This window comes from Juglans microcarpa x Juglans regia, chromosome 8S (assembly GCF_004785595.1).
Source record: "Juglans microcarpa x Juglans regia isolate MS1-56 chromosome 8S, Jm3101_v1.0, whole genome shotgun sequence".
Classification (NCBI taxonomy): Eukaryota; Viridiplantae; Streptophyta; class Magnoliopsida; order Fagales; family Juglandaceae; genus Juglans; species Juglans microcarpa x Juglans regia.
The window spans coordinates 819,484-832,545 of NC_054609.1; the positions used below are offsets into that span (position 1 = coordinate 819,484).

A 13,062-nucleotide genomic window follows, 5' to 3' on the forward strand; every position below is an offset into this window, starting at 1 on the left:
CGCGTGCATGCATTCATGCGTTGATGTGACCTGCTGCTTGAGTCTGACACGCACATATATGATTGACAATATTGGAATAACGTGGAGCGGTATAAATGGGTTTGAATAGATTTCGAAAGCGAAACAACATCCAGATTCCAGAGTGTGCCCTCTTAACTCTTCTCAAAGTACGTACAGATCATTAGCAAAGTGGAGTCGTGGACCACCAAGAACATGGATGCATGCGCGCGTGAATGGATGAATTAGTACCCTAGCTCAAGCTTCCCACATGGGTAAAATAAAGGCCGTTTAAATATTAAGATAAGATGAAATAAGTCGAGATGATTTGTAAATAATAATAAAATTATAATAATTTGAAATTAGACGAAAATAGATGTGATAAGATGTTTCATCTCAGCTTTGTATCCAAAACATCAAGATATATATTTATATATATATATATATATAAGTAGTAGAACTATACGTATTACTATATATATATATGGGATGAAACAGACCTATATATCCATCATGAAAAGCTTGCAAGCGAGGATAAAGAGAGACGTATGGGATTTAATTTAGTATATAAACTTCATATATATATATATATATATGCATCGAGACGTAGATATATTGAGAAAAAAAAGGCTCATAAACCCTATATATCTTTATTAATTAATCATCATTAATATTAATATTGACAGCTTGGTCACTTTCCCAGAAAGATGTTTTCGATTCCCCTTGCTCCTAATTAAGGTTATGTTTGGATGTTAAAGTGAGTTGAGTTGAGATGATAAAATATTATTAGAATATTATTTTTTAATATTATTATTATTTTGAGATTTGAAAAAGTTGAATTATTTATTATATTTTATATTGAAATTTAAAAAAATTGTAATAATGAGTTGAGATGAGTTAAGAGGAGTTAAAGGACACAAAAGAAGCCTAAGAGTTCTTTAGATAAAGAGGAAGAGTACGTAGCTTAATTTCCAAGCTGGACATGCAGACACTAATTAATTAAGAATGAAATATATCATGCAGCTAGCTAGCTAGCTAGGGTTGAGTTTTTAGGTCAGATTCTGTCTAGCTATATATTGTAATTAGTAAAATGAATATTATTTATTTATTTAGTATAAAATACGTGATATATATTTTAATCATTTCATGTATAATTAATTACACAAATATAAAATAATTAAAATATATCATATTTTACAGTACAAAAATAGATCTGTATACATGAATTGGGAAGTTAAGCTGGTTGGTTTGAGAGCATGCATGGGAGAAACAGGAAGAATCAAAGAAGATGAGTGGAAACATGCATATACATCTCGAGCCATGATATTACGTGCAGTGTCGTCTTTTAGAAACGCGTACTGGTCCATTTCTTGCACTATAATTTGCTTAAAAGTTAAAACTGCATGTGTCAACTTTGGATTTGAACCCAGCCATGCAATTGCTATCAGGCAAATTCTGACAGCTCTAGTGATCATCCTCAACCTTTCTTCCTGTTTTTATCGCTTTTTTTTTTTTTTGAGTGGTTGAAAGTACGCGAGATCAGTAATTGATAATAATTATACGATGATAAATATTTTAGTTATAAAATAATTTTATAAAAATAAATTTATAAATTAATGTATTTTAATGTGATATATCAAATTATAAAATTATTTTTACATAAAACTAAGTTAGTTTATAAATTTATTTTTATTTATTTATTATTATTTTTTTATTGCATGTAGCAGTTTTTTTATAGGATTACCAACATCGATTACGATGTTAGAGTTCAGACTATTCTATAGTGATGAGAGGATATCCTTTTTTTATATATAATAATATGATCGGATGAATTTTAAAAAAGAACTCTATATTTAAAAAAGCTTTAAATATAGAGATCAAATGATATTTGCATAAAGTCATGCGCAACGCTGCACACACTTTTTTAAAAAAATGAATAAATATGAGATTTACATAAAATTTTTTTTAATTTTTTAATAATGAATCCAATTTTTTTTAAAAAAGAATGCGTAAGCGCTATTGTATCTAATATTACTCAATATTTTTTAGCAGAAAGCCTTATAATGTGAATGCTAGCTCTCGCACGAATGGTACCGATGGAGATTTAAAACTAGAGAACTTATAACAGTATGGATTTCATTGAATTCGATCATTTAATTCTTGCACATGGGAAATTGGATCGTACTTAATTTTGCATGCTGTTGCATTTTATAATTTGGTATGACCCCATGGAATTTGAAGGCCGTTCGGATAGGAATTTGCAGCTGGTTTCAATGGGAGAGATCAGGTAGAGTACCATAACATTTATTGATATCCGTACATGTAAGTTTTCAGGCTAATATGTATTTAGATGTTAAATTGAATTAAGTTGAATTGAAATGGTAAAATATTGTTAGAATATTATTTTTTAATATTATTATTATTTTAAAATTTTAAAAAATTAAATTATTTATTATATTTTATATTAAAATTTAAAAAAATTATAATAATAAATTGAGATAAATTAATATATATTTAAATTACATACGAAACTGATGTGACCCAGTTGATTTGTTGAACTCCGATAAATATTTTCAACTACCTCGGAGTTCAACCAGCTAAAATCACGGGATATAATTGACACAGGATGCCCAACATCCTACAATTAAAAATAAAATAACAAAAACGGAAAAAGATGAGTAGAAGTGAAATTAGAAGATCGGATACATGGGATTTATTTCATGGAAATAAATTTTATAAATTAAGATAATTTATTATATTTTTTCAACATAAAAATCTATTCCTTTCAAAATTTCCGTGAACTTTTAACACTTCTTAATTGACCTGAAAATTCCTTAATCCAAGTGAGTCCCTCTTGAAACCAGCTTTTTTTGTTTTTTTTTTTTAATCATTTCTTATTATTGGTCTCTTATTTAAAAAAAAATAATATCTACAGTCGTGAAATGTGCAAGCGTCGTGTAATTTTTTTAAAAGAATGAGTAAATACAAAATACACATAAAAAAATTAATTTTTTAATAATATATACTATTAATTTTTAAAATGATTATACGATATATACGTACTTTGCAATTATATGGAGCGATACTCTTTTTTTAACAATTTATTTCTCTCTTTTTATTTTATTTTATTTTATTTTTGCACAAAGTATAATTAACGACGGATTAGTATCTATAATTATAGGGATTAAAAAACTCTCAAAGTCAATGCACCGAAAATTGAAAAAAAAGAAAAAGAAAAAAAAGCCCACGTGACGTAACCTTATCGACTACCGTTATTAATTATTTGGCGTCATAGTTGTTACTCTTTCTTCTGCTGCTGCTGCTTCTTCTTCTTCTTATTCATTTGTTGCCTCTCTCTCTCTCTCTCACACGCTTCATTAAGTCAGTATTCATCTGCTGCTTCTTTCTTTATCTTTGTTTTGTTGTTCTGTTTGGTCACCAGTCTTTATATCTTCAGAGACATGAAGCAACGTTCAAAGCACCAACCAGAGGTACCACTGTTACTATTTTCTTGCTCTCTGCGTTTTTTATGGGATTTTAGTTTCAAGCCTTTGGTTTTCTTGTAAACAAGACTAATGGAAAACTTGCAGAGAAGTAGTAGAGCTGAAATTTGTTGTTTGGGTTATGGTGGTGCCTACAGCTCTTCTGGCCCAGCGTGGTGATGCGCAAATGGCTCAACATCAGCGCCAAGGACTTCAGCGCTGATGAGGACGACTGTGACATCGATTCCGGTTCGGATTCCGAGGGTGAAGGTCACAAGCCATGCCTTTTTAATCTTCTACCTTTTCTCTCAAAGTCTTGTTTTTGTTTATTTCTTGCTGTATTATTGGAATTTGGTTGGTTTATACGAATACAGTAGTGGTGGTGCTAGTAGTTGAAGACAGTCCGAGGTTGAGGCTTTGATTGTTTCTGAGTTATGACCGGGAAGTGGGCCTGTGTGGGACATTGAAAGTTTGGAACTGATTGCTCATTAGTTTTGTGTGAAATTCTGGGAAATTTGGTTTTTGATGTTGTAGTGTATTTCATGGTGTAGATGGATTTTGAGGACCCTTTGAAGCGAGTCTTTATGCAGAGCTAAACTTCATAGTTTTTTCAGTTTAACCGGATGTTTTGGTAGAACGTGATAGTATTGTCCTTTGGTTTCCCCCATTGAGTAGTCCCTTTGACGGCTTGATTCAGACTATCAAATGTGTTTGCAGGATTTCGTCAACAGGGAAGAGAATCTCGATTGAGGGGCAACAAAGGGGATGATCCTCAGGTTGATCCTGAAGGTAATTTTTCCCTTGCAGTTTGGTTTTTGTATGTTATAGCACAGCACCGTCACTTCTTTAGATTTTCATGAATTTTCAGTAGCTTTTTCTTGAGATTGTAGCAGCAATTCTTGTTTTGGTGATGGAGGAAGATGTAGTACCACTTTGTGGCTGCACTTGAAGACCAGACATTTAATTATTGAATAAACACCATTAATCTTGTGTTTAATTGCGCAGAACTGTATGTTGTTAGAATTTCAGAATTGTGGAACTTGAATATGGATCTTCCTAGCTACTGGAATTTCTTCATAAAACTGGGTAAAAGAAGTTTAAGAGAGATTGCTTGTTTTAATTAATAATTCGTTTGCGTCTTGTGTTGGCATTAGAAATTTCTTCCAGTGAATATGAATAAGAAGACAGATATACGAATTATTATCTGAATTTAGGAAGTAACGCATTGGCTTTTTCCCATTTAACAAGCTGGAGAATGCAGCTTCAAACTATGAAGGGACTTTCCTGGATGATTCTTGTTTTTGGATGTTGTGGTCCTCTTCCTCTGGCAAAAGACTCCATTTTATGCTACAAACGATTGTTTCAAAGTTCCATTAGATACAAAGAAAACTATAAACTTTCTTCTCCAGAGCTACACTTTTTTTTTTTCTTCTGTGTCAACTTTGGCTAGTGGCTCACTGTATAGACTTATGAGTTGAGATAGATTATGAATAGTAGTGAGATTTATGAGTTAAAATTGATGAATAGTAGTGAATAATAGTGAGATGAGTTGTGAATCCAAACCGGGCCGTCTTCAATCTCATATTCTGTGTATTTCCAGTTATAATATATCCTTTCAGTCTTCTTTCCTTATTTTTTTTTTTATACTACTACATCTATAAAAGAATTACACAAAAATAATCACATAAACTGACATGGCTTCATCTAATCTGTTAGATATACTTTACTATAAAAATAACTTTTTAATTTGATGAATCATTATAAATCACATTAATTTATGAGATTACTTTTATATAATTTCTATGTGGCTAAAGTATTTTTCATTCTTTTAGTATTAGGATAAATTGCTTTTGTTACTTTATTGGCTGAACTTTTTTCTTTTAACCTTCAGATGCTCTTCCAAGGTCAAGAAGAAGAAACTCAGAGACTTTTAGAGCACAGTATATAGACACCGAGGAACTCAGGTATGGTGCGCCTAATAAGAGTGAAGACTTGCAGTACTCATTCTGGAAAGTGCAAAAAGCGATTGTACCACTTTGAGTAAGCCACCAGCTAATAATTCGGTTCTTGCTTTTGTCTTAGAATATGTGTCGTGACCTGGAATGTTGGAGGGAAGCTTCCACCTGAGGACCTAGATATTGATGATTGGCTACATGTCAACGAGCCAGCTGATATGTATGTGATGGGGTGAGTGTTTTCAATACTTTTTTACATTTTTCCTGTATATAGTACATGAAAAATTATTTGTTAAGATAAATTTGGTGCTTTCTCATATTTGCTTTATGTTTCACTAATGTGCTGGGAATATGTTATGTACAACTCTCTCTCTCTCTCTCTCTCTCTCTGTGTTTTAAATGATTTTGTTCTGTGACTAGCCATAAAGAATCTCTCTCCTGGGTTTTCAATCTCTCCAAAGGTCTTTTCTCTCTACCCAACCATCGGCATCCTTCAATTTCCTCCGCCCAGAGGGAGTTGAAGTTTCGACTCCTCCCTCCCTCCTCTTGTCCGGCCAATGCCGGAGTTGTCCATAGAGTTTTTTTTTTTTTTCATCCGTAGCACCAAGATGTGCCAATCTACTACCTACCAACCACCTACGACCACCACGCACCTTGCCAACAGACTCTCCAACTACCGATCTGTTAGACGGTTTAAGAAAACTGCTTAAAAGAGCGGTGCGTGAGACTCACGCGCCGCCACGCCAAAGAGAGTCTACCGCTGTCACACACGGCACTATTGGGATCAGTGGCTTCCCGCCACCACAAATAGTGAAGGTCCTATGCCCGCATATCGACGCATCTTCCGGTTGCTACATTCCTATGTTTCCACTTTTCCTAACCAACGATCAAGTGAAAGTGGATGTGGACATGAAAGTCTTTTCCAGCTAGTCTAGACCAACAAGATGCAGCACCCAACCCTTCTCTGCGGCTAGAAACCGCAATATTATAGTCTATTTATCAGACTATATTAAAACCACTTCAATCTGCTTCCTTTTGAGGGAAATGGGTATGAGCTAAACTTTTGGCTCTAGATCCATTTTTTTCTTATTTTCGTGATGTATATATTAGTTTTGGGAAGACTGTAGGGGGACTTCCACCCAATGTTTTGAATACCGTACCGGATAGCGTACCGGTCAAGGCACTGGAACGAAATATTTCGGTACCGGTACCGTTTCGGGATAGCGTTTCGGGATAACGTTTCGGGATAATCGATCTATAAATAAATTATATATATAAATATATATAAAAATTATATTCTAAAATAATAGTCTATATATAAATAAATTATATACAAATACATATATATATAAATTATAAATAGTCTAGTCTGAATTGAGGGTTAAAAAATAAGTTTGTAGTTTGAAAAAACGAAAAAATGAAAAAAAAAAAAAAAAAACACAGGCCGAAATATAGGCCGGTACAGGCCGAAATTGATGCCGGTATGACCGGTACCGGCCGGTACGGCTGGTATTTTGGCCGGTACGGAACAGGTATAGTACCTGTACCGGCCGGACGGCCGAAACGAAAAATTTCGGCCGTACCGGCCGGTACGGTACGAAATTTAAAACTTTGCTTCCACCCCATTAGAACTTGTATCCTGTAATCTGCTAGTTTATCTATGAATATTTTACTTGCTGAGGGGAACAAAAAAGAACTTGTTCTATAACACTCTCTATGCTCTTAATCTATTTGCAATTTTGCATATATCCAGTTGAGTCCTTCTGATCAGAAGCATGACTTCTGCTTTATGTTTACAGTCTTCAGGAGATCGTGCCATTAAATGCTGGGAATATCTTTGGTGCTGAAGATAATCGTCCAGTTCCAAGATGGGAAAACATTATCCGCGAAACACTGAATCGAGTTCGGCCTAAGGCAACCACAACAAAATCTTTTAGTGATCCCCCATCTCCATCAAAATTTAAGCCATCTGATGATATCCCAGATATAGAAGAGGAGATGTTGCTTGAAAGTGATAGTGATGTAGGTGAGGAAGTTCATCCATTGGATGAAGAACCCAATGATTTTGATGGAGGTAAGGACAGACCAATCACGGATCAGCAAAACAAATTTGTGAGTTTTGGAGTTTCAGACTGTCCTGGAAGTGTCAAATTAGGCTTGCCAGGAGAAGAGTTACAGAGGCAATTTTCTTCTCCAAAGAGATTGGATAGATTAAATTGTTTGCGGACAGAACAATCAGAAGATGTGGAAACATCAGTTTCCCAAAATAGTGGCAAATTAACCAGAATGCTTAGTGGATGTGAAAGAATTGGTTTGAGTTGGCCAGAGCCTCCATTAAACTTGCTATCTCAATGTGTATTAGAGAGACCAAACTCCTTTAGATCGATTAGATCTTTTAGAGCATCCCAGTCTTTCAGGACATATGGTTCTTTCAAGTCAACAAAAAATGAAGTGCCTTCACAGATAGCATTGCTGGCAGAAATTGACCTCGAATCTCTCTTGAAGAGGAAACGAAGATCATCATATGTGAGGATAGTAAGTAAGCAGATGGTTGGGATTTTCCTCACAATATGGGTCCGTAGGAGCTTGCGTAGACATATTCAGAACTTGAAGGTGTCTACTGTTGGTGTCGGTGTCATGGGCTACATTGGAAACAAGGTTTGGTTCTTTTTGTTACATTATTTCACATTTTATTTTATTTTTTATTTTTATTTTTATTTTTATTTCTAGATCTCCTTGTCATGACTCATGACTCATGACTCGGTGCCCTTTAATTTTGATGAATAAATATAAGACTATGATCAGATTCTGGGTCCTTGCTTCCTACATTTCGTGGTTTGATATCCAGCATAAACGTAGTAACTTTTTATTTTGTCTTCAATTTTCAAATGCATTTATCACTTCGCTTATTCTATAGTTAGTCTTTCAGATTTCAAGACAGTTCTTCAATCTTCCAGGGATCAATATCTGTCAGCATGTCCATACATCAGACCCTTTTTTGTTTTATATGTACTCACCTGACATCAGGTGAAAAAGAGGGAGATGAACTAAAAAGAAATGCTGATGTGCGTGAAATTCATCGGAGAACACATTTTCATTCGCTTTCTGATATTCGACTTCCCAGGACAATCAATGATCATGAGTGAGTATATCACATGCTTTTGCAAAAACTGAACCTTTTTCTCCCCCCCCTTATGTCATGAGAGGAGGGATTTTCTTTTCTTTTTCTTTTCTTCAGTTTGGTTGGTTGTATCATCATTTCTGTTGAATAATGATCGAAATACAGTTATTTCCATAAAGCCATATTATATAGAGTAATGCTACATTCACAAAAGAATTACACAAAAACAATCCCACAAACTAACGTGACTTCATCTGATTCGTTAGATCTACTTTACAATAAAAGTAACTTTATAATCTGACGAACTACATCAAATCACGTCAGTTTGCGAGATTACTTTTGTGTAATCTCTTTGTGGCTAAAGTATTTTAAATAATCTGTGTAAACTCTTAAATAAATTTTCAGCCAATTTTCATTGTCATTTTGGTGGTATATTTCAGGAGCCATTTCTTCCTTGTGCGAAAGGAGTTAATTTAGTGATAATTTTTATTTTTATGCAGAAGAATAATTTGGTTGGGGGATCTCAATTACCGTATAAACTTGTCTTACGAGAAAACAAGAGAATTTATCTCCAAAAAGAAGTGGTCCAAGTTGGTTGAGAAAGACCAGGTATGTAGTCAATTTTCAGACCAGGTCTAATATTTCAGAACATTCCACTTGTTACTCTTTACTACCTTGGGAAAAATGAAATAAAAGACAGAATGGATAGAAATGCTGACTCTAGTTCGAATATTCAAAGAATATGATGTCATGTTGAACCTTACAGCATATGTATCACCAAGTCCATATGACTGATTCCCATCTCTTTTTCTTAGAGTAGTCTTTTATCTTATAGTACTGTTGCTTCTGGACATAGCAACATAACATGACATTACATGCTTGTGTATGATATTGAGATGTGCATTATTTTCTTCCATTTCAAAGACAAGGCAATGTTCTCATTTTATTACATATAATGTCGGAGAAAAGTCAAGTTATAGGGTGCCAATTTGTCCATCTTATTCTGTCAGCTTATAAGAGAGCTTAAAAAGGGTCGTGCATTTGATGGATGGTCTGAGGGCACTTTAAATTTTCCACCGACATATAAATATGAGATCAATTCAGAGAATTACTATGGAGAGGATCCAAAGGTTGGGAGGCGTACACCAGCATGGTAAGCTTTACTTGCCTAGTCCAACTGCCTGATCACTGTACCTCTGCTTATGTCATGCTTATATTTTTGCTTCATCATAGTAGAGATAAGTTTTTGTTTTAGTTTGTTCTGTAAGTAAAACTTTTTTCAGTTAAGTTCTTAGTGCTGGTTAGTTTAATTTGGCATTATGTGTATGTGGAGTGAATTTATTAGGACTCTTGGGTTGCCTGATCACTGCACATACATCTTATCATTTTCTGCCTGCTTATCTTTGTGGGTATGTTGTTATGATGTTTGCGTCTCTATGTTGATTTGGTAATGTTGTATTGGCTGTGTAAGGTGCATCCACAGTTTCAATAAGCTCACGGAGCTTTCCTTGAGGAATTTTAATCTATCTTGCGTTCATAATTTTGAGAATCTATGATGCTAAGTATTGAAAAGATCTAACAGATCAAGCACATTTTGTATTCGGATGCACCTTCTTGTGATAATTTCTGAAAAAGTTATGTTAGCTGCAATTTCAAATTTGGAAGCTGCAAATAATTATATTAGGGAAGAATAGAAAGACTAGATTGTTTTGGGAGTATTTAACCGTTTGAGTGAGCTCCATAAAATGCAAGTGTACTGTCCTCAATAGTCTAAACATTTGACACCGTACCTGCTGAGCTAAATTTGCATTACCTAGATTGACTAATGGACATCTTTCTTTTCATTGTTTTAGCATTACAATAAGCAGATTCCATTAAACTTGTATTTATATCTCACATACATTTTACTAGTTAGTGAACTTGTGTTCTGAAAATCCCAGAGGTGCTTTGTTTAGATCTAAAGAGATTTTGACTGCTGATCAAAACTAAACATGATACATATACATAAAAGTTACAGTAGCATGCATTCTTGTTCCAGGTGTGATCGTATTCTTTCATATGGTAAGGGGATGAGGCTACTGAGTTACAGGAGGACTGAGCTTAAACTTTCAGATCACCGACCTGTGACTGCCACTTATATGGCTGAGGTTGAGGTGTTTTCTCATAGGAAACTACAGAAGGCACTTACATTAACTGATGCAGAGACTGAAAGTGAAGATGTTATAGCAAATATGGGTATTGATGTTGGAATGAGCTGCTTAAGATTTGGAGAGGTGAGTACTTAGCCGTGTGTGTGATTACATCAGGTCTGATTGGCTTTTCCTTTTGAGTTGCAAGGGTGTACTTTGCCATTCTATATTTGCTTTGCTATTATTGTACTTGACATATTTTTCTTGTAATGCAAACTTTTCTTTTGATGCAGGACATACCTGATAGAGATCGTTAAGGCTGAATTTCACAACCCTGGAGTGGTTTTGGTGAGAGCTCCTGCAACTTATGGAGTTCCCAATACAATTACTATATTTCTCATGGCTTCTTTCAAAATTTGTCTTTGATATTGTATATAATATATTGCAGTTGCAGTTAGCATGTAATGGTCTTAGCTATAGGGGTTTTTTCCAGTAAGTCTTATAGAGCATGCTAATTCTAAAGGCAGGATCACACAAGGGGATTAGGGTAAATACTAAATAGTGTGTATTGGAGAGAACAGCTATCGAGCATAATGCTTTCTCTAGTTGGTTAGAAACTGTATATTGTAAAACACAGTTGATGCCTAATTTCATGAGATAGTGCTATATCCAGATTTGTGTCCTATTTACCTCCCAATTTCATATTCTTTTGAAATTCTATCATGGAGTATATCTTATGTTCCAAGACTTCATGTCTGTGTTTGGGTACAGCTGCACCGCCACAAAATGAATCAATCCCATGAATATAAAAACTTCCAACCCTACTCCCGCCCCAACCCGTTTATTTGTGCAAGTTTTTGAGGCACATAAAGAGTCATTTCTCATTACCCAGTTTTGATCTAGAACATAAGTGACATCCAAGAAGTGGGGATCTGGATACAGTACCTACCCTTCAACATCTTTTTCCCATGTGACTGCTCTTAAGACTTGAACCCACGGGCTTGGCAGCCATTGATTTGACCATTGCATCTACATGCATACTTGCACCTTTCCAGATTTATGTGCTTTTTGTCCTATTTTATGCAAGAGTAGGATGGTGAAATATCCTGCAGGGAAATATGTATGTGCTTGTTGTCATATGCAGGAGAGTTAAACAACTGTATCTGTTTGTTTTGCTGCATTATCAAAGTTCTACTTTATATCTAACTTACAAGATTAGATACCATCTCAAACGGATTTTAGAGGCATCAATGGTTCCTTGGCCGTTTAAATCTAACTTAGACCATGATGTTAGACCTTTCGATCGACCGTTAAAGAGTTTGATTCAAAACCCAAACCGATAGGATTGCCATGTTGCAGGCACTTTTCATTTTGCCATTTCTTCATCAATCCAAAACCTTAAGCTGTTGACCTCTTCTTGATTCAATTCCTTCTAATTTATAACTCCAAAATTTATCTTTCTAGCCATTTAAGTGAACAGTGTTAGTGTAAATAACTAATGGATAAATTTACAATCTAGCATGATTGGAACATAATCTTCTTGCCTGAATCCCCTGTAAATATATGGCCTCTTGGAAGTTTATCTTTTCTTGTAATTGCAGCTTGAAAGGGCTCTCGGTTTGTATTCACAACCTATCTCAATTCATCTCAACTCATCTTACTACTATTCACTACTATTCAATAACTTTAACTCACAAATTTTATTACTATTCACAATCTATCTCACTACTATTCATAATCCATCTTAATTCATCTTTAAATTCAAACATACCTAATCATTTCATTTCTTGAGAGCTTGACAAGCCCTCTTCCTTATAACCTGCAACTAGGCCTAACACAGTTTGAGGACCCAATTGTTCAAAAAAGTTGGTGACAGAGATTCTGTCCCCCCTCAATCATCTTCTGCTCTGATTTTGTCTGTAAAGACAAAATTTTCTTGCTCATCATATTTCTGTCTTGAGACTCTCAGAACAGAAATTTATTTATTTTTTCCACTGATTGGACGCTTTTGTGAAGATCTAGTTTGTTGTTATTTAAAAAAAAAAAATGAAAAATGATATAAGAACAATTATATTATAATTTATTTACAATTAAATATAAAAAAATTATTATTTTATCTAATTTGAACTGCTGTGTATAAAAATTTTAAATTAAAATAGAAAATATTAATATTTTAATTTATAATGATAGTTAAATTGTAATATAGTTGATAGTGTATTATTATCCAAAAAAAATATATCCAGAATATGATTTAACAGTGATTTTACGGCAGTACCACTGAACCACCAGAAAACAGAACTTTTTAGACATTGATATTAATTCTGAACAGATAGTACTTTTTTAGACATAATATTCTCTCAAACTCCAATGTTTCCGAA

At 34.1% G+C, this 13,062-nt stretch overlaps 1 protein-coding gene across 2 annotated transcripts; it reads left to right on the top strand.

Annotated features, from left to right (window-relative positions):
* Positions 1-3,304: 3,304 nt before the first annotated feature.
* LOC121244951 (type IV inositol polyphosphate 5-phosphatase 3-like) lies at positions 3,305-11,369 on the top strand. 2 transcript variants are annotated; one of them, XM_041143203.1, is made up of 11 exons: positions 3,305-3,488; positions 3,638-3,749; positions 4,197-4,254; positions 5,369-5,443; positions 5,562-5,666; positions 7,234-8,092; positions 8,356-8,576; positions 9,056-9,164; positions 9,566-9,708; positions 10,594-10,828; positions 10,978-11,369. In XM_041143203.1, the coding sequence occupies exons 1-11, from the start codon at positions 3,459-3,461 to the stop codon at positions 10,999-11,001; spliced, it is 1,971 nt and encodes a 656-aa protein (XP_040999137.1). In that variant the 5' UTR covers positions 3,305-3,458; the 3' UTR covers positions 11,002-11,369. The 2 variants fall into 2 exon arrangements, with proteins under 2 accessions (XP_040999137.1, XP_040999138.1); XM_041143204.1 differs by having other exon boundaries at positions 3,307-3,488; positions 8,392-8,576.
* Positions 11,370-13,062: the final 1,693 nt, after the last annotated feature.

Coding starts and splice junctions, on each gene's coding strand:
- LOC121244951 (XM_041143203.1), top strand. CDS start 3,459: ATGAAGCAACGTTCAAAGCACCAACCAGAG. Junction 9,165..9,565: donor AGTTGGTTGAGAAAGACCAG/GTATGTAGTCAA, acceptor TTATTCTGTCAG/CTTATAAGAGAGCTTAAAAA. Junction 9,709..10,593: donor GGGAGGCGTACACCAGCATG/GTAAGCTTTACT, acceptor TTCTTGTTCCAG/GTGTGATCGTATTCTTTCAT.